The sequence below is a fragment of the Lactuca virosa genome, chromosome 4 (genome assembly GCF_052849685.1).
Source record: "Lactuca virosa cultivar CGN04683 chromosome 4, Lactuca_virosa_CGN04683_v6, whole genome shotgun sequence".
NCBI lineage: Eukaryota > Viridiplantae > Streptophyta > Magnoliopsida > Asterales > Asteraceae > Lactuca > Lactuca virosa.
The window spans coordinates 133796474-133822145 of NC_136429.1; the positions used below are offsets into that span (position 1 = coordinate 133796474).

General features: G+C 36.5%; 4 protein-coding genes across 4 annotated transcripts; all 4 read left to right on the forward strand.

The window, feature by feature from the left end:
* The first annotated feature begins 13445 nt into the window (after positions 1-13445).
* Positions 13446-13814, forward strand: LOC145105065 (auxin-responsive protein SAUR23-like). The gene has a single exon (XM_079042199.1). It carries the CDS (start codon positions 13512-13514, stop codon positions 13812-13814), a length of 303 nt encoding a protein of 100 aa, XP_078898325.1. The 5' UTR covers positions 13446-13511.
* A 1582-nt stretch (positions 13815-15396) lies between these two features.
* Positions 15397-15870, forward strand: LOC145168488 (auxin-induced protein 15A-like). Its single transcript, XM_079087285.1, has one exon. The coding sequence runs from the start codon at positions 15475-15477 to the stop codon at positions 15781-15783; it is 309 nt and encodes a 102-aa protein (XP_078943411.1). The 5' UTR covers positions 15397-15474; the 3' UTR covers positions 15784-15870.
* Positions 15871-21466: 5596 nt separating this feature from the next.
* LOC145168489 (auxin-responsive protein SAUR23-like) lies at positions 21467-21971 on the forward strand. The gene has a single exon (XM_079087286.1). The coding sequence runs from the start codon at positions 21544-21546 to the stop codon at positions 21844-21846; it is 303 nt and encodes a 100-aa protein (XP_078943412.1). The 5' UTR covers positions 21467-21543; the 3' UTR covers positions 21847-21971.
* Positions 21972-23416: 1445 nt separating this feature from the next.
* Positions 23417-23978, forward strand: LOC145168491 (auxin-induced protein 15A-like). Its single transcript, XM_079087288.1, has one exon. The coding sequence runs from the start codon at positions 23508-23510 to the stop codon at positions 23814-23816; it is 309 nt and encodes a 102-aa protein (XP_078943414.1). The 5' UTR covers positions 23417-23507; the 3' UTR covers positions 23817-23978.
* The last annotated feature ends 1694 nt before the right edge of the window (positions 23979-25672 follow it).

Consider the following 25672-nt stretch of genomic DNA (forward strand, 5'->3'; position numbering starts at 1 on the left):
AACTCTTTATATTGGTTAACTTTGGTTAAAACCTTTGAATGTTTGTGGGTTTTTGAAGGATTCATGCTAGATTATCAATTATCTTATGTTTATGGTTCTAGATCATATTTCTTATGCTTGTTTAATGCTTTGATCATGAGCTTGGCACTTGAATGAGCTATTGTTGGTTTATTTCTTTGGTTTTGCATCGAATCATTGAATTAACTTAGAACAAGGGCTTTATGATGGTAAAAATCATCTCTAGTTTATGAATCATAGCTCCTTTATGGACGTGTAAGCATTGACATCCTCTAGGAATTGGGGATTCCTTCTCTCTTAAGGCTAATTAACTTTTTGGGTTCAATTGCTTCAATTAAACCCTTGATCTTGATTAAGAAGGTGTGTTGTGGGCTTCCCCAACCTCCATACTACCTAAGAGGAATCTTGGCATATCATGCTTCATGATTGCTATAACCAATTTGGAATGAATGATAAGCTTCATGTTGGATCCTAATGATAAGCACACAAATGTTCATTGTGTTGAATTGCCTTGGTTAACCAATTGTTCCCAACATTTGAGCATCTCACTATCTTGCTTAATTGCAAGTCTTTAGTTATTCAAGTCTTTTAGTTTTCAAGCAATCATAACACCCCCCCTTTTAGTTTAATTGTAGTTAGTTAGTTTATTTACAATAGTTCTTTTAGATTGCATTGGTGATTGAATACAACCATTTCCCCGAGGATCGATACCCCTTTTTACCATTATATTACGTTTTATTTGCAAACAAAGGGTGTAATTTGCTTGGTGGACTTGACATCCCACCACATTTAAATTTTTTTTATCTATATATCCATTAATCCATATACCTATTAACCAAAATATACACCTTCTGTATATTTCCGATCTTATATTTACTGTGTAATTAATGTAGATTACTACTTCCTTATTTAGCCTAGATTTTCCCCAATTTCCTCCTGTAATCTCTCTGTACATTGGGTATTTAATCCCCTCCTTTATCAGTGAAAGGCATCGATTCTTTTGTAATTATATGGTATCAAAGCCAAGTGCTCCTTACCCCAAAATCTCTCCCTGCCATCGCAGCTACAGCTGGACATCTTTACTTTGTTTCTGATCATCCTCTCTATTCACGATGTCAGACAAACAAGACCCAACTCCTGTCAAAGCCCTCCATCCCGTCTACACGGTCACGAACATACAGAACAAGATCCGCACCCTTGATGGTACCAAGGTATCATACTCTTCATGGGTTCGCTTGTTCAAACTTCATGCTAGAGGTTACAGAGTCCTTGCCCATATCGATGGTTCCGACCCTCCATCCAAGACTGACCCGACCTATGAAAACTGGTCAGAGATTGATGCCATCGTCCTCCAATGGATTTATGGAACGATTTCAGATGATCTCCTTGCGCGAGTACTTGAACCGGACTCTACAGCATATGAAGCCTGGTTCAAAATTCAGAATATCTTCCTCAACAACAAAGGATCTCGTGCTGCTGCTCTTGAACACGAGTTCACAAACCTTACCCTTCGAGCAATGTCGTCCCTTGAAGCTTATTGCCAACGTCTCAAAGATCTGGCAAGTCAACTGAATGACGTCGATTGCCCTGTCAACGAGAAACGTTTGGTTCTTCAACTTATCCGCGGGTTGCCATCTGAATTTGACACAGTCGGCGCCTACATCAATCAGACCCTACCTCCATGGGATACCACGTGCTCCATGCTTCAACTTGAAACCCAGCGACAACGTGCTCGAGACTCACACTCATCCACAGAGATCGTTGCTGCTGTTGAACACAACCCACCAGCAAACTCTAATTTCCGACGTGGCGAATCTGGAAACAGAGGCCGCCCTAACCAGCAACGCAACACAAATCGTCGAGCACCTGTATCTGCATCTCCTTCTCGACCTGGTTATACGTCTTCTGGTCGGCCAACACAAACCCAGTCAAATAATCGCAGAAGCCCTATGTCCAATCAAACACGCCCTACCTGGGCCGGATACCCACCACCATTCTGGGCCCACCCATATTGGGCTTCACCACCACCTTGTCCATATCCCACTCAAGCTGGATGGGCTTCTCCCTGGCCTACCTCTTCTGCCCAGCAGCAACCACGGCAACCACTAGCTGAAGCCAATCTTACAGAAGTAAACCCACTTGAACATTCGGAACTCGGGGCTGCCTTTTTAGCTATGACTCTGGACCAAGAAAATGATTGGTACATGGACACCGGATCTACATCTCATCTCACAGCCAACGAAGGTAAAATCTCGGTCCATAGTTTGTCTTCTATTAAATATGTGTTTGTGGCAAATGGAAATCAAGTACCAGTTATTGGATCAGGTCATACAACATTACCCCATCCATCCAAACCTATTCATCTGAAAGATATACTCCACACACCTCATACCGTTAAAGATCTTATATCTGTTCGTAAATTTTGTCATGATAATTCATTTTCTGTTGAATTTGACTCCTTTGGTTTTTCTATAAAGGATTACAAGACCAAGAAGCACCTCTCTAGACACGAAAGTTCCGACAATCTCTACCCCTTCACCAAACAAGTCAACACTACAGCTTCATCCTTTTATGTTTCTTCTAGTTCGCCTCTTTGGCATTTTAGACTCGGTCATCCGGGTCATCATGTAATAAATTTTATTAGTCAAAATAAAAATATTTCTTGCAATAAAAATGATCGTTTATCAGTTTGTCATTCTTGCCAACTTGCTAAACACAAACGCCTACCATTCAAACACTCCACATCTTTCACTCTCAAACCATTTGATCTAGTTCACGCTGACCTTTGGACCTCACCCATCCACAGCAAAACTAATTTTAAATACTACCTCATCATCATTGACGATTTCAGCCATTTTACATGGGTGTTTCCCTTAAAATACAAATCAGAAACTTTTCCCAAAATCAAAGCCTTCTGCAAATATATCCACACTCAATTCAATATCACCCTCAAAACTTTCCAATGTGACAAGGGCGGTGAATTCGACAATCACCACTTCCATAATTTTGCTTCCACCACCGGTCTTCACATTTGCTTCTCGTGCCCACACACCTCTCAACAAAATGGCACAGCAGAACGAATGATCCGTCGCATAAACGAAATCATGTTGTCCTTACTTACCCATGCTTCTTTACCACCTTCCTTTTGGGTCGAGGCCCTTCATACTGCTACCTACTTGCACAACATACGTCCTACTCCATTACTTGACAACCGAACTCCTACCTCCGTCCTCTACCTCAAACATCCAACTTACAACCACCTACGAACCTTTGGTTGTGCCTGCTTTCCCAACCTAACCGCCACCCGCAAACACAAACTAGCACCTCGGTCTACACCTTGTCTTTTTCTAGGTTACCCAGCCCAATACCGAGGATATAGATGCCTTGACATGTCCACGGGTAAAGTCATTCTCTCCCGACATGTAACCTTTGATGAAACTTCTTTTCCTTATGCATCTCACACACTAAACCCACCACACAATTACTCTTTCCTTGAAACAGAACCCTCTCCTCTCTTCTTCCACCCACCAACCACATCAATCTCCGCTCCCACCGAAACCACTTTTTCCTCTCCCTCTTCCAACCAAACCCCCGGCACCACTTCGTCCCAACCTACCCCTCCCCCACCCTCATACTACCCATTTACTTACTCCCGGCGAACCCAACCAACCCCTCTACCTCCGCCACCCCTACCTACATCCTGTCATCCCATGACCACCCGCTCCAAAGCTGGAATCACCAAACCAAACCCACCACTCAACCTTCACACCAACACCAACACCAACACCTCCATCATCTCACCTCTTCCCAAATCCCACAAACATGCCCTATCTGATCCAAACTGGTACTCCGCCATGACCGATGAACATAGAGCTCTAATAGATAACAACACATGGGAACTTGTACCTCGCCCCCCCGAGGCTCATGTCATACGTTGTATGTGGATATACCGGCACAAATTTCATGCAAACGGGACGCTTGCACGATATAAAGCACGCTTAGTGATTAATGGAAAATGCCAACAAGTCGGAGTAGACTGCGATGAAACATTCAGTCCCGTAGTAAAACCTTCCACAATCCGCACAGTTCTTAGTCTTGCCGTTTCCCGATCATGGCCTATACACCAACTAGATGTAAAGAATGCATTCTTACATGGGAATCTCAACGAGACCGTGTATATGTTCCAACCCCCTGGTTACACGGACCCACAACACCCAACACATGTTTGTCGGTTACGAAAATCTTTATACGGGCTTAAACAAGCCCCGAGAGCTTGGTATCATCGCTTTGCAACATTCATTCACACATGCGGTTTTAAAAGCACCAAAAGTGATACCTCTCTTTTTGTCTTCCAACGAGGCACAAAAATGGCATATCTTCTTCTTTATGTGGATGACATCGTCTTGACCGCTTCTGACGACGCAACTCTTCGACACTTCATCACTCTATTATCCAAAGAGTTTGTTATGTCGGACCTTGGGCCACTTCATCACTTCCTCGGCATCTAAGTGAAACATCAAAATGGAGGATTATTTCTTACCCAAGAACAATATGTGGATGATATTGTTCACCGGGCGAACATGCAACAATGTAAACCTTATGCCACTCCTGTCGACACTAACTCTAAACTCAGCACACCTGCCGGCGACCTAATGCCAGACACGACTCTATATCGCAGCCTCGCTGGAGCATTACAGTACTTAACCTTCACTCGCCCCGACATTGCGTATGCTGTCCAACAAGTATACCTCTTTATGCATGCCCCTCGCGATCCACATTTTAACTTTCTGAAACGTATTCTACGATACCTCCAAGGCACCCGTCATCATGGACTCCATATTTCTCCCTCCAAATCTACAAAACTCACTGCATACTCCGACGCAGATTGGAGGGGATATCCCGACTCTCGACGGTCCACATCCGGCTACTGTGTATTTCTCGGTGATAATCTCGTTTCATGGTCGTCCAAACGACAACCAACTATCTCCCGGTCCAGTGCCGAAGCCGAGTACAAAGGCGTTGCCAACGCCGCAGCTGAAACTACATGGCTACGCAACTTACTCCTCGAGCTCCATCTTCCGCTTCGCCAGGCAATGATTATTTATTGTGACAACATTTCAGCTGTATATCTTACTCAAAACCCGGTTCAGCACCAACGCAAGAAGCATATTGAGATCGACATCCATTTCGTTCGCGAAAAAGTTCGCATGGGTTCCCTTGATTATCAGTGAAAGGCATCGATTCTTTTGTAATTATAATACCACCTTCGTTTATTTTTGTACTATTATAAGGTGCTCAAAATCACATACTTCAAACTTTCTACATCGATCTCACAAGTGTTCAAAAATGGTGTTTATTTCACATCTTTTTCTATATATATAATACTACATTTCTTCTGCGATAAGACAGCCACACGATTTCAATCAAGCGCCCAATTTCGCTAAACTGAACACAAAGACTCCTCCATATAGATATACTGTACGGCTTCCTCGTGTGATCTACATTCCACAATCTCATCGGCACGACATCATCACGACCTTTCAATTCGCGTTATAGGCAGTCACAGGGATTTAAGACCATTTTTCACTTAAAATTCAATTCCATCAAAATCAGGCCTTAAACGCTTGTATTTCTCCATTTTCTTTGGATCGTAAATATCATATATGATTTTTGAATCTCTTGATGATTAATTTACTCTGCCCATGGTCTTCATGCTTTGGGCTTTCTAAAAAAATCTTGGTGATGTTGTCTTAATATCAATATTTTTACTAATTATTGTTGATTCTCATTTACATAGTATTGGTTCCATACATTGGAGGTATTATTTTGGATTATCAAACCATATGAAGATGCATGTTCGATTATTTGGAACTTTAAACTTCGACTGAGTTTTACCAATATTGATAAACGTTATTATTTTTGTTCATTTTTAACGAATATTATTGTGAAAGGCTTGCTAAAAACTAGTAGGACAAAGATGACATACGAAGGTTCTTTTTGACACGTCACAATTCGACTTTTTATTTTTAATTGTTATTTTCTCAATGTCAAAAAAAATCTTACAAACTAGTTTATAAGCTAGGTTTTTAAAGAGCTACTCAAACTCGCATTTCAATAAATAGCTTTTTTTTGTTTTTTTTTTCTTTTTGTAAAAGTTAGCTAGCTAGTTAGCTGGAGAAATAGCTTTTTTTTGTTTTTTTTTTCTTTTTGTAAAAGTTAGCTGCACTATTACAGAAAGCATTTGTTTATGTGGTTAACATGATTAACTAGTGTGAGTATGGAACCACACCTTTTATAACCGCACCAATTAAACTTGCAATCACCTCCATTAAGCCTCCATAGACGATACTCTTCACGATCTCAAAAGATTTAGAATGGCGTCATTGTGTTTGACCTTAGATCAATGCAACAGAGGTGGCTACTCGAATATGTTTCATGTTTTATGGATGTTTTACTTTTACCACCCAAATGAGAAAGGACATCATTACTAGCCGGTGACTCTTTTGGCTTTGAATATGCTCCTACACTGGATCCATCATTTTCACCTCCAAAACATTAGTTCATATGATAAGATTTTTAACCACAAAAAACTAGTAACGAAAAGATAGACATAATAAAGGATTTCATTTGGTTCCCCGACTTCTGGATCATTAACAATATTGTTGGGTTATAACTCGAAAAATGCTAAAACACTTCCCATCTTACATTTAACCAAAGTGTAAGACTTAATTCAGTAGACAGATATAAAAAAAAACAACTAACTTACAACATGAACCAGACGGAATATAGTGATGAGGGTGGTAGTGATGGTGCTTCAAATGTTGGTAAACGAATGGTCGTGGTGACTAGAGCTTGTCTGCCTAAGCTTGAATGAAATATTAGAATTAAGAGGGAAGATTTGGGAATGCTATCTATACATACGGAGGGAACTAGCGCGAAATGAAAGTTTTGAATGAAACTTTTAGAGGGATGATTACATGATTTTTTGGTGCGGTTTCTATGATAAAATGGTGTGATAATGATCTAATGCACCAATAAATACGCTTTTAATGCTTTTTATTGCGGTTATAGGAACGGCAACGATAAATGCTTTAAATGGTGTGGTTGGTTGGTGTACTGATGCAAAATTCGTTTACTAGTACGGTTTAGCTACAACGGCACCAAAAAAAACCCTATCACACCAAAAAGTTTTAGGCTACCACCGCACCAAAAAAACCCTACCGCACCAAAAAATAGGTTATGTTCTAGTGGTGTCATAAATGGTTGATATGAAATGGAATGAAAATTCTAGTCTTATATATGTGTAATACTACAAAAAGTGTAATTTGGTCAAAAGCGACAAAAATAAGAAAGTATGATTGTTATTACCTTTATATATGTTATTATAAGTCATATAATTTATTAGAAATGAGTTTCATGGAAATGAGGGTAAAATGAGAAGAATTGTGAAAAATTAAAATTTACTTGAAATAATGAAAGTATTAAATTTGGAGCAATGGGAGGCTAATCAAACGAAGGTGTTAAGGAACAAACAAGGTTGAAATTGAAAGAGGACGTATAATACTAAACAATGAAAAATGAATCAACTTAATTGGTAAAACAATGAGCAAATTATGAGTTTGCAAAGTTAAAAGACAATTCATTCATAAGTTATGGGTTATTTCAAAATTCCAAGGTGCTAACTTTAGAGGTTATTTCAAAATTCCAAGGCTTACCTACATGTTCATATGCTATGTGTACCACGCTGACCTCATTTAACTACCTAATTAACCTTATTGCTGCCCGGTTTCAGTTCGTTTAATTAAAAAAAACACTTCCTAAAGTCATGTATGTGTGCTCTTGCTGAGAAAACTAGGTGAATGCTCTTAATCCAAATTTAAGATCAAATCAAAGGGATTATGATTATTAAAGGAAAAAACAAGGTAACACCCCAATCATTTTCATTTGTATGGATCAATTTCAAAATCATGAAAGTTCACATGAACCCTACTTAAGCACTTATTTACAAGTTTCAAATTATCATAGGATAATTACTCAAAGATAGAAATTAACATGTTATTAGGGCATATTAACATGTTTTAATCGAGGGCTATTGCTATATGATCATGATGCAAATTGTCATTACGTACTCCATAAAGTACATCATGATTAGTCTTGAATTATTGAAACTGGAATAATAATTATGAAGTAATTAGTGTGTGATTAGTATTAGTAAATATCATGATAAATTAATATTGGATCTACATTATATCAATGATGAAAGATTAACACAAGGATGTTAAATCTTATAGCCAGCAGGGTCGGTCTATTGGTATTCCATGCCTGCAACAAGATAAGAAAAAAAAGCCCCTATGTTTGTACCTTATGACAGGCCAGCACATTTATAATTTTTTTTAATAAAAGAGCAAGACAACTTTATAATAAAAGAAAATACAAAAAAAAAGACACAATCCAAAATGCATATGCCATTTTTAGGGTTTGAACTCTCACAAACGAGTGTGGATAAAGTGTCATATACATTAAGAATGTCTATTTTATTAACTTATTCAACTGTCTTATTAACTTATTCAATTGTCTGGATATAAGTAGATGATGATTTTACCTGTATAATTGGGAATGATGATAAATATCAAATCGTCAACATAATAGATGTATAAATTAAATTTTTTTTCAAACAACAATATATAAATGTAACTATATTTAATCACCAATATATTCAATTACTTAAATTAAACACCATTTACATATGTTTAACATATGATGGTAACCAAATTGAATTAATCATGACATAATCAAGCACATTTATTGTGTCTTTATGAATTAAAAAGGAAAGGCAATTTAAGAGCAAAAGTTTCTAAACACAAAGTTTTCCAAACCGGTAATTATAGATGATGAAGGGCTCTTGTGTTATCCTATAAGCATCTTCCTTGGCAAGCTATTGTAGTTTTCAAAAGAACAATTTGAGATACAACAAGATAACAAAAAATCGATTCACACCACATAAACATCAAAAGTTAAGAACGAAAGAAAGATTCACAACATAACAACATCAACGAATGAAATGGTAAATAATCTTATTTGAATCCACATCAATCGGTTAAAAGGTATACTTGTATTAAAATATAAGGTTATTTGCTAAAATGACAATATTAATTCTAACATTTTTATAATTTTATTGACAAACACCGAAAATTTCTAGCAACTTTATCAATTAGGGAAGTCACAAAGTTAAAAATAAAAGAAAAAAAATGGGACAAAAACTTTAATTCAACCACACCGTAAATAGAATCTTAAAATAATAATAATACTAACAATCTCAAAGAGTTTTTATTTGGATATTATAAATCGTTTCAAAAACCATTGAAATTTCGAACTTATAGCTATGCAAATCGAAGGTTGGATACGTCTTGCCCACGCAGTTAGTTTGAAAGCCAAAAAATTAATAACTATGATATAATAACCTCATAATAAAAGAGTCGAGAGGGAAACCAAATTGGGATATTAATTAGAACGTCCTTCGTCAAAAGGTACCAATGTCAACATCGATCGACTAAAGTGCAAGTTGGTATATTCAGAAAGAGAAAATCAAAATTTTGAGATTTTTCAATATCAAAACGTTCACGGTCTCAATATGAAGACTTTTCCCGTCTTTCAGCATAAATCTAAAACTTGAGAAGAGAGTCATTTTTTTTCATTGCTCTGTGGGGTTCTGTCGGGATGGTCAAGAGATGATCAACGACGCAAAACAAGATGCGGTCGGTCTCAAAAAGTTCAAGACATCGGTGAGAAGAGAAGGTGGTGACTATGGTTGTACCGAGAATGAAGACTAACAAGAAGAAAAGGAGAAGATATGGATTGGAGGCTGAAGTGAGATGATCAGGAAAAACCTGTCCCAATTCTCATTAAAGAAAAAGAATATATACTTGTAAAACATACATAAGCCGTATGTCAACATTAATGGGCCGGGTATGTATAAGTACATAGATATACAAACCGAAATGGGCTAACAAATATGCCAGCTATAATAGTTACATGGAGTTTTGAGAGATAACAAGATTTTTAACCTAAGCTACCAAATTAAGATTAACATTTTCTTTCTGTTCAGCATCTACAAGAAATAAAAAATATAAAAATAAACCACGTTCAAACAACTCTTCCTTTTTCAGGTTAGATGAAAGAAACAACATTTTCTTCTTGAATGGCCAAATTCCCCATAAATACATCCAATGACACTCTCGATTCCCATTTAGTTAGAGTGGAACATTTTCTTCAAAAGCATATTAGTAGGTGGTTTATTAATATTCCTAATTAGATTTGATCCCTTTTCATTTTTGATAGTGTTAACCACTTCACCACCTAAAATGGTGGAATGGTTGTACTGTTAGGATCGAGACACTTAACACACGACTCTAAAAACACACACAGCTCACGAAAAACAAGAACACAAGGATGAACACGAGGGATTTAACGTGGTTCGGTCATTCTCTGACCTACGTCCACCGGTAACTAGGAATTTATATTTCTTGGTGCTAATCTGCACTCTTTCTGTGTTACTCTAAATACAAGTTTTACAAATACAGATGAATCTCTTATATAGAGATGGAAATCAGAAGTAGTCAAAAAACACAACCGGGTCTTCAGCCAACCTTTGAAAAAACTTCACATTCAACAATTGTGGCTTCACATTCAACAATTGTGGCTTCACATTCAACAATCTCCCACTTGAAGCCACGGAACAATCTTCACCTGTGCTTCAACTGTGCATCTGTATTTTAAAAAATTTGATCTTAACTCCTTCCTAGTTACCCGGCCTTCTCTTTAATTTACCTGTTCGCTGTCTCCACCGGCTCCCACCGAAATGAACTGCCCGATCCTGGAACATCCTGAGAACAAACGACACTCTCCATGTGAAGCAGATAATCTGGAGAGACTTTTACAGATGGAATACTGGTTCTCTTAACCCACTGTGTTCCGGGTATTCTAGCTGAAACAAAGCCCATGCTCCCACTGCTATGAATGCCCTTGACTGGTTTTTCTGAACCGTTCCAAACACGTTCAACCTGAATCTGACCTATGACTCTGGGTTTGCCATCTGCAAAGCAAACCTTCTTCTGTCCACGAGACTCTATGAACCGGATTTTGTTTTTCTTCTGAACTGGGACGGTTACTCCCTCAGACGGTAAACTGACCATATATAATGAACCCCTCTTATGTCCACGAGCTATCACAAGATTTCCATTGACAACCTTCCACTGCCCATTCCTGAATTTAACCTCGTGTCCCTGTTCATCCAACTGCCCAACAGAAATCAACTGTTTCTTCAGACTTGGAATTACCCGGACATCCTTAAAAGTCCATGGACCGACTGGAGTCTTCAGATCTAAGTCACCTATGCTCATCACATCAAGAACCTCATCGTTCGACAGTCTTACCTTACCAAAATCCCCTTCTTTCAGATTCCGCAGTGCTTCACGGATGTGGATAGCGTGAAATGAAGCACCCGAATCCATAACCCAGGAATCCACATTGTTCTCCACACTACAGATCAAAACATCATCATCTGAATGGTCTACTGCAACGTTAACTTCTTTCTTGTCTTTTGGACATTGATTCCTGAAATGTCCAACCTCTTTACAGTTCCAACAAGTCACATCATTTCGAGTCCTCGACTAACTCCTTCTCCTTTTCCCGCTCCCACTACCTCTGTTATTTCTTCTACCTCTGACCGCATTCAATTGTTCACTTGATGATTCCCCAGAATTTCTTCGTCTGACGTCTTCGCCTAGATATAAATCCCAAATGCCCTCAAAAGTGAGCTCTTTCGATCCTGCGGAACTAGTAACGGCTGTAACTGTTCCGGACCAACTGTCAGGTAATGATGATAACAGTAGTAAAGCTTGAACTTCGTCCTCAAATTTTATTCCCACTGACCCAAGTCTGGATAAAATCGAGTTCAAATTGTTGATGTGTACTGTAACTGAACTTCCTTCCCTCATCCTCGTGTTGACTAGTTCCCGAATCAGGAAGACTTTATTTGCTGCCGACGGCTTCTCGTACATATTAGACAATGCCTCCATGATTCCCTTTGCCGAGGTCTCCTTCAAAATATTGAAGGCAACATCCTTTGACAACGTCAGTCTAATAAATGCCTTGGCCTTCTTATCCAAAGTCTCCCAGTTTGCTTGTGTCATCGCCTCCGGTTTTTCACCTAAAACTGCGTCCAAGTCTTTCTGCACGAGCAAATCTTCAATTTGCATCTTCCACCAACCAAAATCTTTCCCATCAAACTTCTCAATCTGATGCTTACTGCTTTCTGCCATTTTCTGAAAGAACAATGACCTATCTTGCAATTTTCTGGAAATTCAGGGGCCAAATTGCAAATTTTCAAATCTGCTACAGTGTTGCTACAGTGTCTGCTGACGTCACTGCTGACGTCGTGCTACAGTGCCTGCTACAGTGCTGCTGATGTCACCGCTGACGTCGTGCTACAGTGCCTGCTACAGTGTCGTCTTCTCGGCGGACTGCTACAGTGTCTGGTGCTACAGTGTCGTCTTCTCTGGCGAACTGGTTTTCCCGGTCACTATTCCGGCAAACCTTTGACCGGCGATTTGGACGTCTTCCGGTGGTCAAAAAATTTAGAAAAAAATATTTTCGGAATCTTCGGAACGAGACCTTTCCAACGGTATACACCAAAATCGTTTTTGACGAAAAAAAAATTTCGACCAAAAAACAGAAAATCACCCTCTGGAGCTAAACCAAGGCTCTGATACCACTTGTTAGGATCGAGACACTTAACACACGACTCTAAACACACACACAGCTCACGAAAAACAAGAACACAAGGATGAACACGAGGGATTTAACGTGGTTCGGTCCTTCTCTGACCTACGTCCACCGGTAACTAGGAATTTATATTTCTTGGTGCTAATCTGCACTCTTTCTGTGTTACTCTAGATACAAGTTTTACAAATACAGATGAATCTCTTATATAGAGATGGAAATCAGAAGTAGTCAAAAAACACAACCGGGTCTTCAGCCAACCTTTGAAAAAACTTCACATTCAACAATTGTGGCTTCACATTCAACATGTACTTCAAAAAATAAATTAATTATAAAGATGCAAAATATTACGATTTTTAATGAAACATAGCCATGTGAAAATATACATATGGGCCATAGTTTTGCTCACTCTTTTCCGCTTACATTGCAGAAAATATGTGGCATACTTCATTCAACGTCTAATCCTTTGGGTCCAATAACAAATTGGAAGACAAAACCATGTGATCTTGCATTTTGCTAGAATGTGTCACAATCTCTTCGCTAAAATTCCTACTATTACCCAATCTTATTGAAATCTTCTTACACCTATATAACGCATCCAATTGTGCAGATATCAAGCACAACTCTCCACAGCACCTATCACAAAAACGAAATCCTTTCATATTGCATTTCTTTACCAAAACAAATTAAGTGACCTTACCCTTCATATATACATGGCTATTCGTATGCCTCGGATCATTCAAGCAAAGAAAGTTATTGGTCGATCATTGTCCAACGGAAGCCGTCCATGGTCATCTACAGAAATCATCCCTAAAGGACATTTTGCAGTTTATGTTGGTAATCAAGAGAAAAGACGATTTGTTGTTCCTTTATCATTATTAAACCAGCCTTCTTTCCAAGACTTGCTACATCAAGCAGAGGAAGAATTTGGATTTGATCATCCAATGGGCGGCCTCACAATTCCGTGCCGTGAGGAAGTGTTCATTGATGTTGCCTGCCGCCTTAGCTCGTTATGATGAAGAGCTTGGCATGCATCGTGTTTGCTAACAATTTTGTACAGTCAAAATCACCATGATGATTAATTACTTGTAAATCAGAGGGAGTAATGTGGTTTCCAAAGTAATTGTATGATAACAAAATTTAGTTTCAGCATTAATACATTAATGACGAGCATAGTTCAACTTATGGTGTTTATGTCTATGCCATTAGGGCTTTCTTTATCAATGTCCTCTAAGCCCACCAGAACCACGTACTTACTTTTGTTCTTTAGCTTGTATTTTCAATCTGTTCAAAAAAAGTGTGTATGCCACATCTTTCTCCATATACTATAGCCTTAAGGCCTGGATCAGTTGTTTCTATAACACCACCTACCCAAGTGCTATCAGTTATTGTTCTTTTCCTCTAACCTGTTATGATAGGGACTGATTGGTGAAGAGAAATCGGCCGATGACCAATGATCAATAGTTAGATAAAAATTCATGGTAGGATCTCACATGTTAGTGTATTAACTCAAGGGAACGACTTTGTAAAGGGCATGCTAATGTCTTTCTTGAGGAAGCTCGGAAGTTTAAAGAAAAGAACTCATATTGCGAATACCATGGTACTTAGCTTCTTCTGATGGCAAACTATTAGGCATATTTGTATTAGATCATGACCATATTACTAATTAGGAAGGTTTCAATATAAAGTCTAGCTACAACTCTTGTATAGATATCATGAAAACTAAGGAAAAAGGCAAGGCATTGAGTTTCAAATATTATAATCACAAAAGAATTCCAACAGAGACCCCTCTTGGAACATCCTAAACATCATCACATCCTACTTTCTTCCCAAGAGATTTATTCCGCTACAAATCTTAATTACTCAAGCAACATGGCAATCACTGACAACCTACCAAAATAGTTAGAAAGACCCCACAATACATGGACCTATATATATCAAGTTTTCAACATCACAAGTTACTGCTTGTAATCAATAAATGAATAATATAAAAACACAATGGGTCACTTAATTAGTTGATATCAGAGTTACGGAAAAGCAAACAGCCAATCGGCTATCAGTTAAAGTCAAATAGCGGATCCTTTTGTATCGATCATTGATAACAGAACAACCTTCAGAAGATATATATCTGATTTTCTTCAGGAGGGAAAAGCAAAATATTTAAGTGCATACTATGTGTTTAATTCATATATCAGATTAGATATGAGCATTGATTTTTTTTGGATGTTTTATTGATTTCAGGACCTGAAATTGTGGACTTGTTGCACTTGAAAAAAAGATGCCTAACCTTCTGATATTTTTTACAAACATGGCCATGTGAGAAATAATGATGTGTGTCCATAAGACTCACTTGTACATGGGCCCATAGTGTAGCTCAAGCTTGGCCACTCAGCATTACTGAAATTTTGTGGCATACTTCATTGTACATATATAATTCGTTGGGGCCAATAACAAGTTGGAAGACAAAACCATGTGATTTTTCTTTTTGGTAGAATGTGTCACCATCTCTTCTTTGAAATTCCTACTATTATTTGATCTTCATTGAAATCTTCATAGACCTATAAAATGGATACAATTGGGCTGATATGAAGCACAACTCCTACCAAAATCCATCACAACATCTTTCACATAAAAGAAATCCTTTCAGAAGAAAGAGACCGTAGCCTTCATATAAAAATGGCCATTCGTATGCCTCGAATCATTCAGGCCAAAAAAGTTCTCTGTCGATCATTCTCCAATGGAATCCGCTCATCATCATCATCGGTAGACATCATCCCCAAAGGACATTTTGCAGTTTATGTTGGTGATCAAGAAAAAAGACGATTGGTTGTTCCTTTATCGTTATTAGACCAGCCTTCATTCCAAGATCTGCTACGTCAATCAGAGGAAGAATTTGGTTATGATCATCCAATGGGTGGCCTCACAATTCCATGTCGTGAGGATGTCTTCATTCAACTTGCATCTGGCCGGATCTGCTCATTATGACCCAGAATTTTGCATTGTATTTAATAACATATACATAATTTTGTACAGTAGAAACCACCATGAAACCTAAGTATTTATAAAGCAGACTCCAAATTGTACGATAACCAACACTATTTTGACTATTAACATAGCAATAAAGAACATCATTCAAAATTGTTTATGTATATATCCATATGCCACCTTCCTTTATTAATGTACTATTATAAGGTGCTCAAAATCACATACTTCAAACTTTCTACATCGATCTCACAAGTGTTCAAAAATGGTGTTTATTTCACATCTTTTTCTATATAGTTAATACTACATTTCTTCTGCGATAAGACAGCCACACGATTTCAATCAAGCGCCCAATTTCGCTGAACTGAACACACAGACTCCTCCAGATAGATATACTGTGCGGCTTCCTCGTGTGATCCACATTCCACAATCTCATCGGCACGACATCATCACGACCTTCCAATTCGCGTTATAGGCAGTCACGGGGATTTAAGACCATTTTTCACTTAAAATTCAATTCCATCAAAATCAGGCCTTAAACGCTTGTATTTCTCCATTTTCTTTGGACCGTAAATATCATATATGATTTTTGAATCTCTTGATGATTAATTTACTCTGCCCATGGTCTTCATGCTTTGGGCTTTCTAAAAAAATCTTGGTGATGTTGTCTTAATATCAATATTTTTACTAATTATTGTTGATTCTCATTTACATAGTATTGGTTCCATACATTGGAGGTATTATTTTGGATTATCAAATCATATGAAGATGCATGTTCGATTATTTGGAACTTTAAACTTCGACTGAGTTTTACCAATATTGATAAACTTTATTATTTTTGTTCATTTTTAACGAATATTATTGTGAAAGGCTTGCTAAAAACTAGTAGGACAAAGATGACATATGAAGGTTCTTTTTGACAGGTCACAATTCGACTTTTTATTTTTAATTGTTATTTTCGCAATGTCAAAAAAAATCTTACAAACTAGTTTATAAGCTAGGTTTTTAAAGAGTTACTCAAACTCGCATTTCAATAAATCTTTTTTAAAATCCTCCCTTCATATACATTCATTTCCATAGACCAAGGGCGAAGGAGCCAAAAGCGAAGATAAAGGAAAATTAGTCTGTTGGTTAGCTAGCTAGTTAGCTGGAGAAATAGCTTTTTTTTGTTTTTTTTTTCTTTTTGTAAAAGTTAGCTGCACTATTACAGAAAGCATTTGTTTATGTGGTTAACATGATTAACTAGTGTGAGTATGGAACCACACCTTTTATAACCGCACCAATTAAACTTGCAATCACCTCCATTAAGCCTCCATAGACGATACTCTTCAAGATCTCAAAAGATTTAGAATGGCGTCATTGTGTTTGACCTTAGATCAATGCAGGAGAGGTGGCTACTCGAATATGTTTCATGTTTTATGGGTGTTTTACTTTTACCACCCAAATGAGAAAGGACATCATTACTAGCCGGTGACTCTTTTGGCTTTGAATATGCTCCTACACTGGATCCATCATTTTCACCTCCAAAACATTAGTTCATATGATAAAATTTTGAACCACAAAAAACTAGTAACGAAAAGATAGACATAATAAAGGATTTCATTTGGTTCCCCGACTTCTGGATCATTAACAATATTGTTGGGTTATAACTCGAAAAATGCTAAAACGCTTCCCATCTTATGTTTAACCAAAGTGTAAGACTTAATTCAGTACACAGATATAAAAAAAAACAACTAACTTACAACATGAACCAGACAGAATATAGTGATGAGGGTGGTAGTGATGGTGCTTCAAATGTTGGTAAACGAATGGTCGTGGTGACTAGAGCTTGTCTGCCTAAGCTTGAATGAAATATTAGAATTAAGAGGGAAGATTTGGGAATGCTATCTATACATACGGAGGGAACTAGCGCGAAATGAAAGTTTTGAATGAAACTTTTAGAGGGATGATTACATGATTTTTTGGTGCGGTTTCTATGATAAAATGGTGTGATATAGATCTAATGCACCAATAAATACGCTTTTAATGCTTTTTATTGCGGTTATAGGAACGACAACGATAAATGCTTTAAATGGTGTGGTTGGTTGGTGTACTGATGCAAAATTCGTTTACTAATACGGTTTAGCTACAACGGCACCAAAAAAAACCCTATCACACCAAAAAGTTTTAGGCTACCACCGCACCAAAAAAAACCCTACCGCACCAAAAAACAGGTTATGTTCTAGTTGTGTCATAAATGGTTAATATGAAATGGAATGAAAATTCTAGTCTTATATATGTGTAATACTACAAAAAGTGTAATTTGGTCAAAAGCGACAAAAATAAGAAAGTATGATTGTTATTACCTTTATATATGTTATTATTATAAGTCGTATAATTTATTAGAAATGAGTTTCATGGAAATGAGGGTAAAATGAGAAGAATTGTGAAAAATTAAAATTTACTTGAAATAATGAAAGTATTAAATTTGGAGCAATGGGAGGCTAATCAAATGAAGGTGTTAAGGAACAAACAAGGTTGAAATTGAAAGAGGACGTATAATACTAAACAATGAAAAATGAATCAACTTAATTGGTAAAACAATGAGCAAATTATGAGTTTGCAAAGTTAAAAGACAATTCATTCATAAGTTATGGGTTATTTCAAAATTCCAACGTACTAACTTTAGAGGTTATTTCAAAATTCCAAGGCTTACCTACAAGTTCATATGCTATGTGTACCACGCTGACCTCATTTAACTACCTAATTAACCTTATTGATGCCCTGTTTCAGTTCGTTTAATTAAAAAAAACACTTCCTAAAGTCATGTATGTGTGCTCTTGCTGAGAAAACTAGGTGAATGCTCTTAATCCAAATTTAAGATCAAATCAAAGGGATTATGATTATTAAAGGAAAAAACAAGGTAACACCCCAATCATTTTCATTTGTATGGATCAATTTCAAAATCATGAAAGTTCACATGAACCCTACTTAAGCACTTATTTACAAGTTTCAAATTATCATAGGGTAATTACTCAAAGATAGAAATTAACATGTTATTAGGGCATATTAACATGTTTTAATCGAGGGCTATTGCTATATGATCATGATGCAAATTGTCATTACGTACTCCATAAAGTACATCATGATTAGTCTTGAATTATTGAAACTGGAATAATAATTATGAAGTAATTAGTGTGTGATTAGTATTAGTAAATATCATGATAAATTAATATTGGATCTACATTATATCAATGATGAAAGATTAACACAAGGATGTTAAATCTTATAGCCAGCAGGGTCGGTCTATTGGTATTCCATGCCTAGAGCAAGATAAGAAAAAAAGCCCCTATGTTTGTACCTTATGACAGACCCAACACATTAATAATTTTTTTTTCAATAAAAGAGCAAGACAACTTTATAATAAAAGAAAATACAAAAAAAAAAGACACAATCCAAAATGCATATGCCATTTTTAAGGTTTGAACTCTCACAAACGAGTGTGGATAAAGTGTCATATACATTAAGAATGTCTATTTTATTAACTTATTCAACTGTCTTATTAACTTATTCAACTGTCTGGATATAAGTAGATGATGATTTTACCTATATAATTGGGAATGATGATAAATATCAAATTGTCAACATAATAGATGTATAAATTAATATTTTTTTTCAAACAACAATATATAAATGTAACTATATTTAATCACCAATATATTCAATTACTTAAATTAAACACCATTTACATATGTTTAACATATGATGGTAACCAAATTGAATTAATCATGACATAATCAAGCACATTTATTGTGTCTTTATGAATTAAAAAGGAAAGACAATTTAAGAGCAAAAGTTTCTAAACACAAAGTTTTCCAAACCGGTAATTATAGATGATGAAGGGCTCTTGTGTTATCCTATAAGCATCTTCCTTGGCAAGCTATTGTAGTTTTCAAAAGAACAATTTGAGATACAACAAGATAACAAAAAATCGATTCACACCACATAAACATCAAAAGTTAAGAACGAAAGAAAGATTCACAACATAACAACATCAACGAATGAAATGGTAAATAATCTTATTTGAATCCACATCAATCGGTTAAAAGGTATACTTGTATTAAAATATAAGGTTATTTGCTAAAATGCCAATATTAATTCAAACATTTTTATAATTTTATTGACAAACACCGAAAATTTCTAGCAACTTTATCAATTAGGGAAGTCACAAAGTTAAAAATAAAAGAAAAAAATGGGACAAAAACTTTAATTCAACCACACTGTAAATAGAATCTTAAAAAAATAATAATAATAACAATCTCAAAGAGTTTTTATTTGGATATTATAAATTGTTTCAAAAACCATTGAAATTTCGAACTTATAGCTATGCAAATCGAAGGTTGGATACTTCTTGCCCACACAGTTGGTTTGAAAGCCAAAAAATTAATAACTATGATATAATAACCTCATAATGAAAGAGTCGAGAGGGAAACCAAATTGGGATATCAATTAGAACGTCTTTCGTCAAAAGGTACCAAAGTCAACATCGATCGACTAAAGTGCAAGTTGGTATATTGAGAAAGAGAAAATCAAAATTTTGGGATTTTTCAATATCAAAACGTTCACGGTCTCAATATGAAGACTTTTCCTGTCTTTCAGCATAAATCTAAAACTTGAGAAGAGAGTCAATTTTTTTCATTGCTCTGTGGGGTTCTGTCGGGATGGTCAAGAGATGATCAACGACGCTAAACATGATGCGGTCGGTCTCAAAAAGTTCAAGACATCGGTGAGAAGAGAAGGTGGTGACTATGGTTGTACCGAGAATGAAGACTAACAAGAAGAAAAGGAGAAGATATGGATTGGAGGCTGAAGTGAGATAATCAGGAAAAACCTGTCCCAATTCTCATTAAAGAAAAAGAATATATACTTGTAAAACATACATAAGCCGTATGTCAACATTAATGGGCCGGGTATGTATAAGTACATATATATACATACCGAAATGGGCTAACAAATATGCCAGCTATAATAGTTACATGGAGTTTTGAGAGATAACAAGATTTTTAACCCAAGCTACCAAATTAAGATTAACATTTTCTTTCTGTTCAGCATCTACAAGAAATAAAAAATATAAAAATAAACCACGTTCAAACAACTCTTCCTTTTTCAGGTTAGATGAAAGAAACAACATTTTCTTCTTGAATGGCCAAATTCCCCATAAATACATCCAATGACACTCTCGATTCCCATTTAGTTAGAGTGGAACATTTTCTTCAAAAGCATATTAGTAGGTGGTTTATTAATATTCCTAATTACATTTGATCCCTTTTCATTTTTGATAGTGTTAACCACTTCACCACCTAAAATGGTGGAATGGTTGTACTTCAAAAAATAAATTAATTATAAAGATGCAAAATGTTACGATTTTTAATGAAACATAGCCATGTGAAAATATACATATGGGCCATAGTTTTGCTCACTCTTTTCCGCTTACATTGCAGAAAATATGTGCCATACTTCATTCAACGTCTAATCCTTTGGGTCCAATAACAAATTGGAAGACAAAACCATGTGATCTTGCATTTTGCTAGAATGTGTCACAATCTCTTCGCTAAAATTCCTACTATTATCCAATCTTATTGAAATCTTCTTACACCTATATAATGCATCCAATTGTTCAGATATCAAGCACAACTCTCCACAGCACCTGTCACAAAAACGAAATCCTTTCATATTGCATTTCTTTACCAAAACAAATTAAGTGACCTTACCCTTCATATATACATGGCTATTCGTATGCCTCGGATCATTCAAGCAAAGAAAGTTCTTGGTCGATCATTGTCCAACGGAAGCCGTCCATGGTCATCTACAGAAATCATCCCTAAAGGACATTTTGCAGTTTATGTTGGTAATCAAGAGAAAAGACGATTTGGTGTTCCTTTATCATTATTAAACCAGCCTTCGTTCCAAGACTTGCTACATCAAGCAGAGGAAGAATTTGGATTTGATCATCCAATGGGCGGCCTCACAATTCCGTGTCGTGAGGAAGTGTTCATTGATGTTGCCTGCCGCCTTAGCTCGTTATGATGAAGAGCTTGGCATGCATCGTGTTTGCTAACAGTTTTGTACAGTCAAAATCACCATGATGATTAATTACTTGTAAATCAGAGGGAGTAATGTGGTTTCCAAATTAATTGTATGATAACAAAATTTAGTTTCAGCATTAATACATTAATGACGAGCATAGTTCAACTTATGGTGTTTATGTCTATGCCATTAGGGCTTTCTTTATCAATGTCCTCTAAGCCCACCAGAACCACGTACTTACTTTTGTTCTTTAGCTTGTATTTTCAATCTGTTCAAAAAAAGTGTGTATGCCACATCTTTCTCCATATACTATAGCCTTAAGGCCTGGATCAGTTGTTTCTATAACACCACCTACCCAAGAGCTATCAGTTATTGTTCTTTTCCTCTAACCTGTTATGATAGGGACTGATTGGTGAAGAGAAATCGGCCGATGACCAATGATCAATAGTTAGATAAAAATTCATGGTAGGATCTCACATGTTAGTGTATTAACTCAAGGGAACGACTTTGTAAAGGGCATTGTAATGTCTTTTTTGAGGAAGCTCGGAAGTTTAAAGAAAGGAACTCATATTGCGAATACCATGGTACTTAGCTTTTTCTGATGGCAAACTATTAGGCATATTTGTATTAGATCATGACCATATTACTAATTAGGAAGGTTTCAATATAAAGTCTAGCTACAACTCTTGTATAGATATCATGAAAACTAAGGAAAAAGGCAAGGCATTGAGTTTCAAATATTATAATCACAAAAGAATTCCAGCAGAGACCCCTCTTGGAACATCCTAAACATCATCACATCCTACTTTCTTCCCAAGAGATTTATTCCGCTACAAATCTTAATTACTCAAGCAACATGGCAATCACTGACAACCTACCAAAATAGTTAGAAAGACCCCACAATACATGGACCTATATATATCAAGTTTTCAACATCACAAGTTACTGCTTGTAATCAATAAATGAATAATATAAAAACACAATGGGTCACTTTATTAGTTGATATCAGAGTTACGGAAAGCAAACAGCCAATCGGCTATCAGTTAAAGTCAAATAGCGGATCCTTTTGAATCGATCATTGATAACAGAACAACCTTCAGAAGATATATATCTGATTTTCTTCAGGAGGGAAAAGCAAAATATTTAAGTGCATACTATGTGTTTAATTCATATATCAGATTAGATATGAGCATTGATTTTTTTTTGGATGTTTTGTTGATTTCAGGACCTGAAATTGTGGACTTGTTGCACTTGAAAAAAAGATGCCTAACCTTCTGATATTTTTTACAAACATGGCCATGTGAGAAATAATGATGTGTGTCCATAAGACTCACTTGTACATGGGCCCATAGTGTAGCTCAAGCTTGGCCACTCAGCATTACTGAAATTTTGTGGCATACTTCATTGTACATATATAATTCGTTGGGGCCAATAACAAGTTGGAAGACAAAACCATGTGATTTTTCTTTTTGGTAGAATGTGTCACCATCTCTTCTTTGAAATTCCTTACTATTATTTGATCTTCATTGAAATCTTCATAGACCTATAAAATGGATACAATTGGGCTGATATGAAGCACAACTCCTACCAAAATCCATCACAACATCTTTCACATAAAAGAAATCCTTTCAGAAGAAAGAGACCGTAGCCTTCATATAAAAATGGCCATTCGTATGCCTCGAATCATTCAGGCCAAAAAAGTTCTATGTCGATCATTCTCCAATGGAATCCGCTCATCATCATCATCGGTAGACATCATCCCCAAAGGACAATTTGCAGTTTATGTTGGTGATCAAGAAAAAAGACGATTTGTTGTTCCTTTATCGTTATTAGACCAGCCTTCATTCCAAGATCTGCTACGTCAATCAGAGGAAGAATTTGGTTATGATCATCCAATGGGTGGCCTCACAATTCCATGTCGTGAGGATGTCTTCATTCAACTTGCATCTGGCCAGATCTGCTCATTATGACCCAGAATTTTGCATTGTATTTAATAACATATACATAATTTTGTACAGTAGAAACCACCATGAAACATAAGTATTTGTAAAGCAGTCTCCAAATTGTACGATAACCATCACTATTTTGACTATTAACATAGCAATGAAGAACATCATTCAAATTTTTTTATCTATATATCCATATGCCACCTTCCTTTATTAATGTACTATTATAAGGTGCTCAAAATCACATACTTCAAACTTTCTACATCGATCTCACAAGTGTTCAAAACTGGTGTTTATTTCACATCTTTTTGTATATAGTTAATACTACATTTCTTCTGCAATAAGACAGCCACACGATTTCAATCAAGCGCCCAATTTCGCTGAACTGAACAGAAAGACTCCTCCAGATAGATATACTGTGTGGCTTCCTCGTGTGATCCACATTCCACAATCTCATCGGCACGACATCATCACGACCTTCCAATTTGCGTTATAGGCAGTCACAGGGATTTAAGACCATTTTTCACTTAAAATTCGATTCCATCAAAATCAGGCCTTAAACGCTTGTATTTCTCCATTTTCTTTGGACCGTAAATATCATATATGATTTTTGAATCTCTTGATGATTAATTTACTCTGCCCATGGTCTTCATGCTTTGGGCTTTCTAAAAAAATCTTGGTGATGTTGTCTTAATATCAATATTTTTACTAATTATTATTGATTCTCATTTACATAGTATTGGCTCCATACATTGGAGGTATTATTTTGGATTATCAAACCATATGAAGATGCATGTTCGATTATTTGGAACTTTAAACTTCGACTGAGTTTTACCAATATTGATAAACTTTGTTATTTTTGTTCATTTTTAACGAATATTATTGTGAAAGGCTTGCTAAAAACTAGTATGACAAAGATGACATACGGAGGTTCTTTTTGACACGTCACAATTCGACTTTTTATTTTTAATTGTTATTTTCGCAATGTCAAAAAATATCTTACAAACAAGTTTATAAGCTAGGTTTTTAAAGAGCTACTCAAACTCGCATTTCAATAAATCTTTTTTAAAATCCTCCCTTCATATACGTTCATTTCCCTAGACCAAGGGCGAAGGTGTGACAACCCGAAATTTTTGTCCGTTTCCGTTACACGATTTCCGTTAATAAAATTTCGAATTCATTAACTTTTCCGTCAAACTTCTTGGTTTAGAAAATAATCTAGTTATATAAAATTAAATTATTTACGAGTTGGAACCAAAAATCGCGCGGAAACCCGAAAATCTCGAAAAATCAAACAATTCCGGCCTAAGTAGGGTTACGGCCGTAAACCCGTTTACGGCCGTAAACCCGAGTAAAGAGTGGACCCCACCACCGACCACAAAACCCCTATAAATACGAGACCTCCACCTTCATTTGAACACTTCTGGCCGAAAACTCTCTCCTTCTCTCTCTAAGAACCTTGACCGTAAACACCTAAAAACACCTTCAAACTTCGGGAAACATCGAGAAACACCGTTTGGAGTCATTTTGGAACGTCTGAAGCACTTATCTCTTCGAAATCAGCACTGTTGTTCTTGAGTTTACGGTCCATCTTCAAAGACCGTAAACCCTGTTCTTGAGTTTACGGCCGTAAACTCACCAAGCCTTCAGAAACCGTAAACTACCAGTCGACCGTAAACTCTTGTTTACGGCCGTAAACACCTTTCTAAGTGGTGCTTTTGGCTGAAAACCCACTTTCCTCGATTCGATCAAGTCCCGGTAACATTCCTCAACCGAACACAAGTGTTCCTCTAACACTTTATCTAACGAAATCGCTAATTTAGATACATATACATATTTATTTGATAATAGGATTCCGTTAAGTGTCACGTGCAACAACT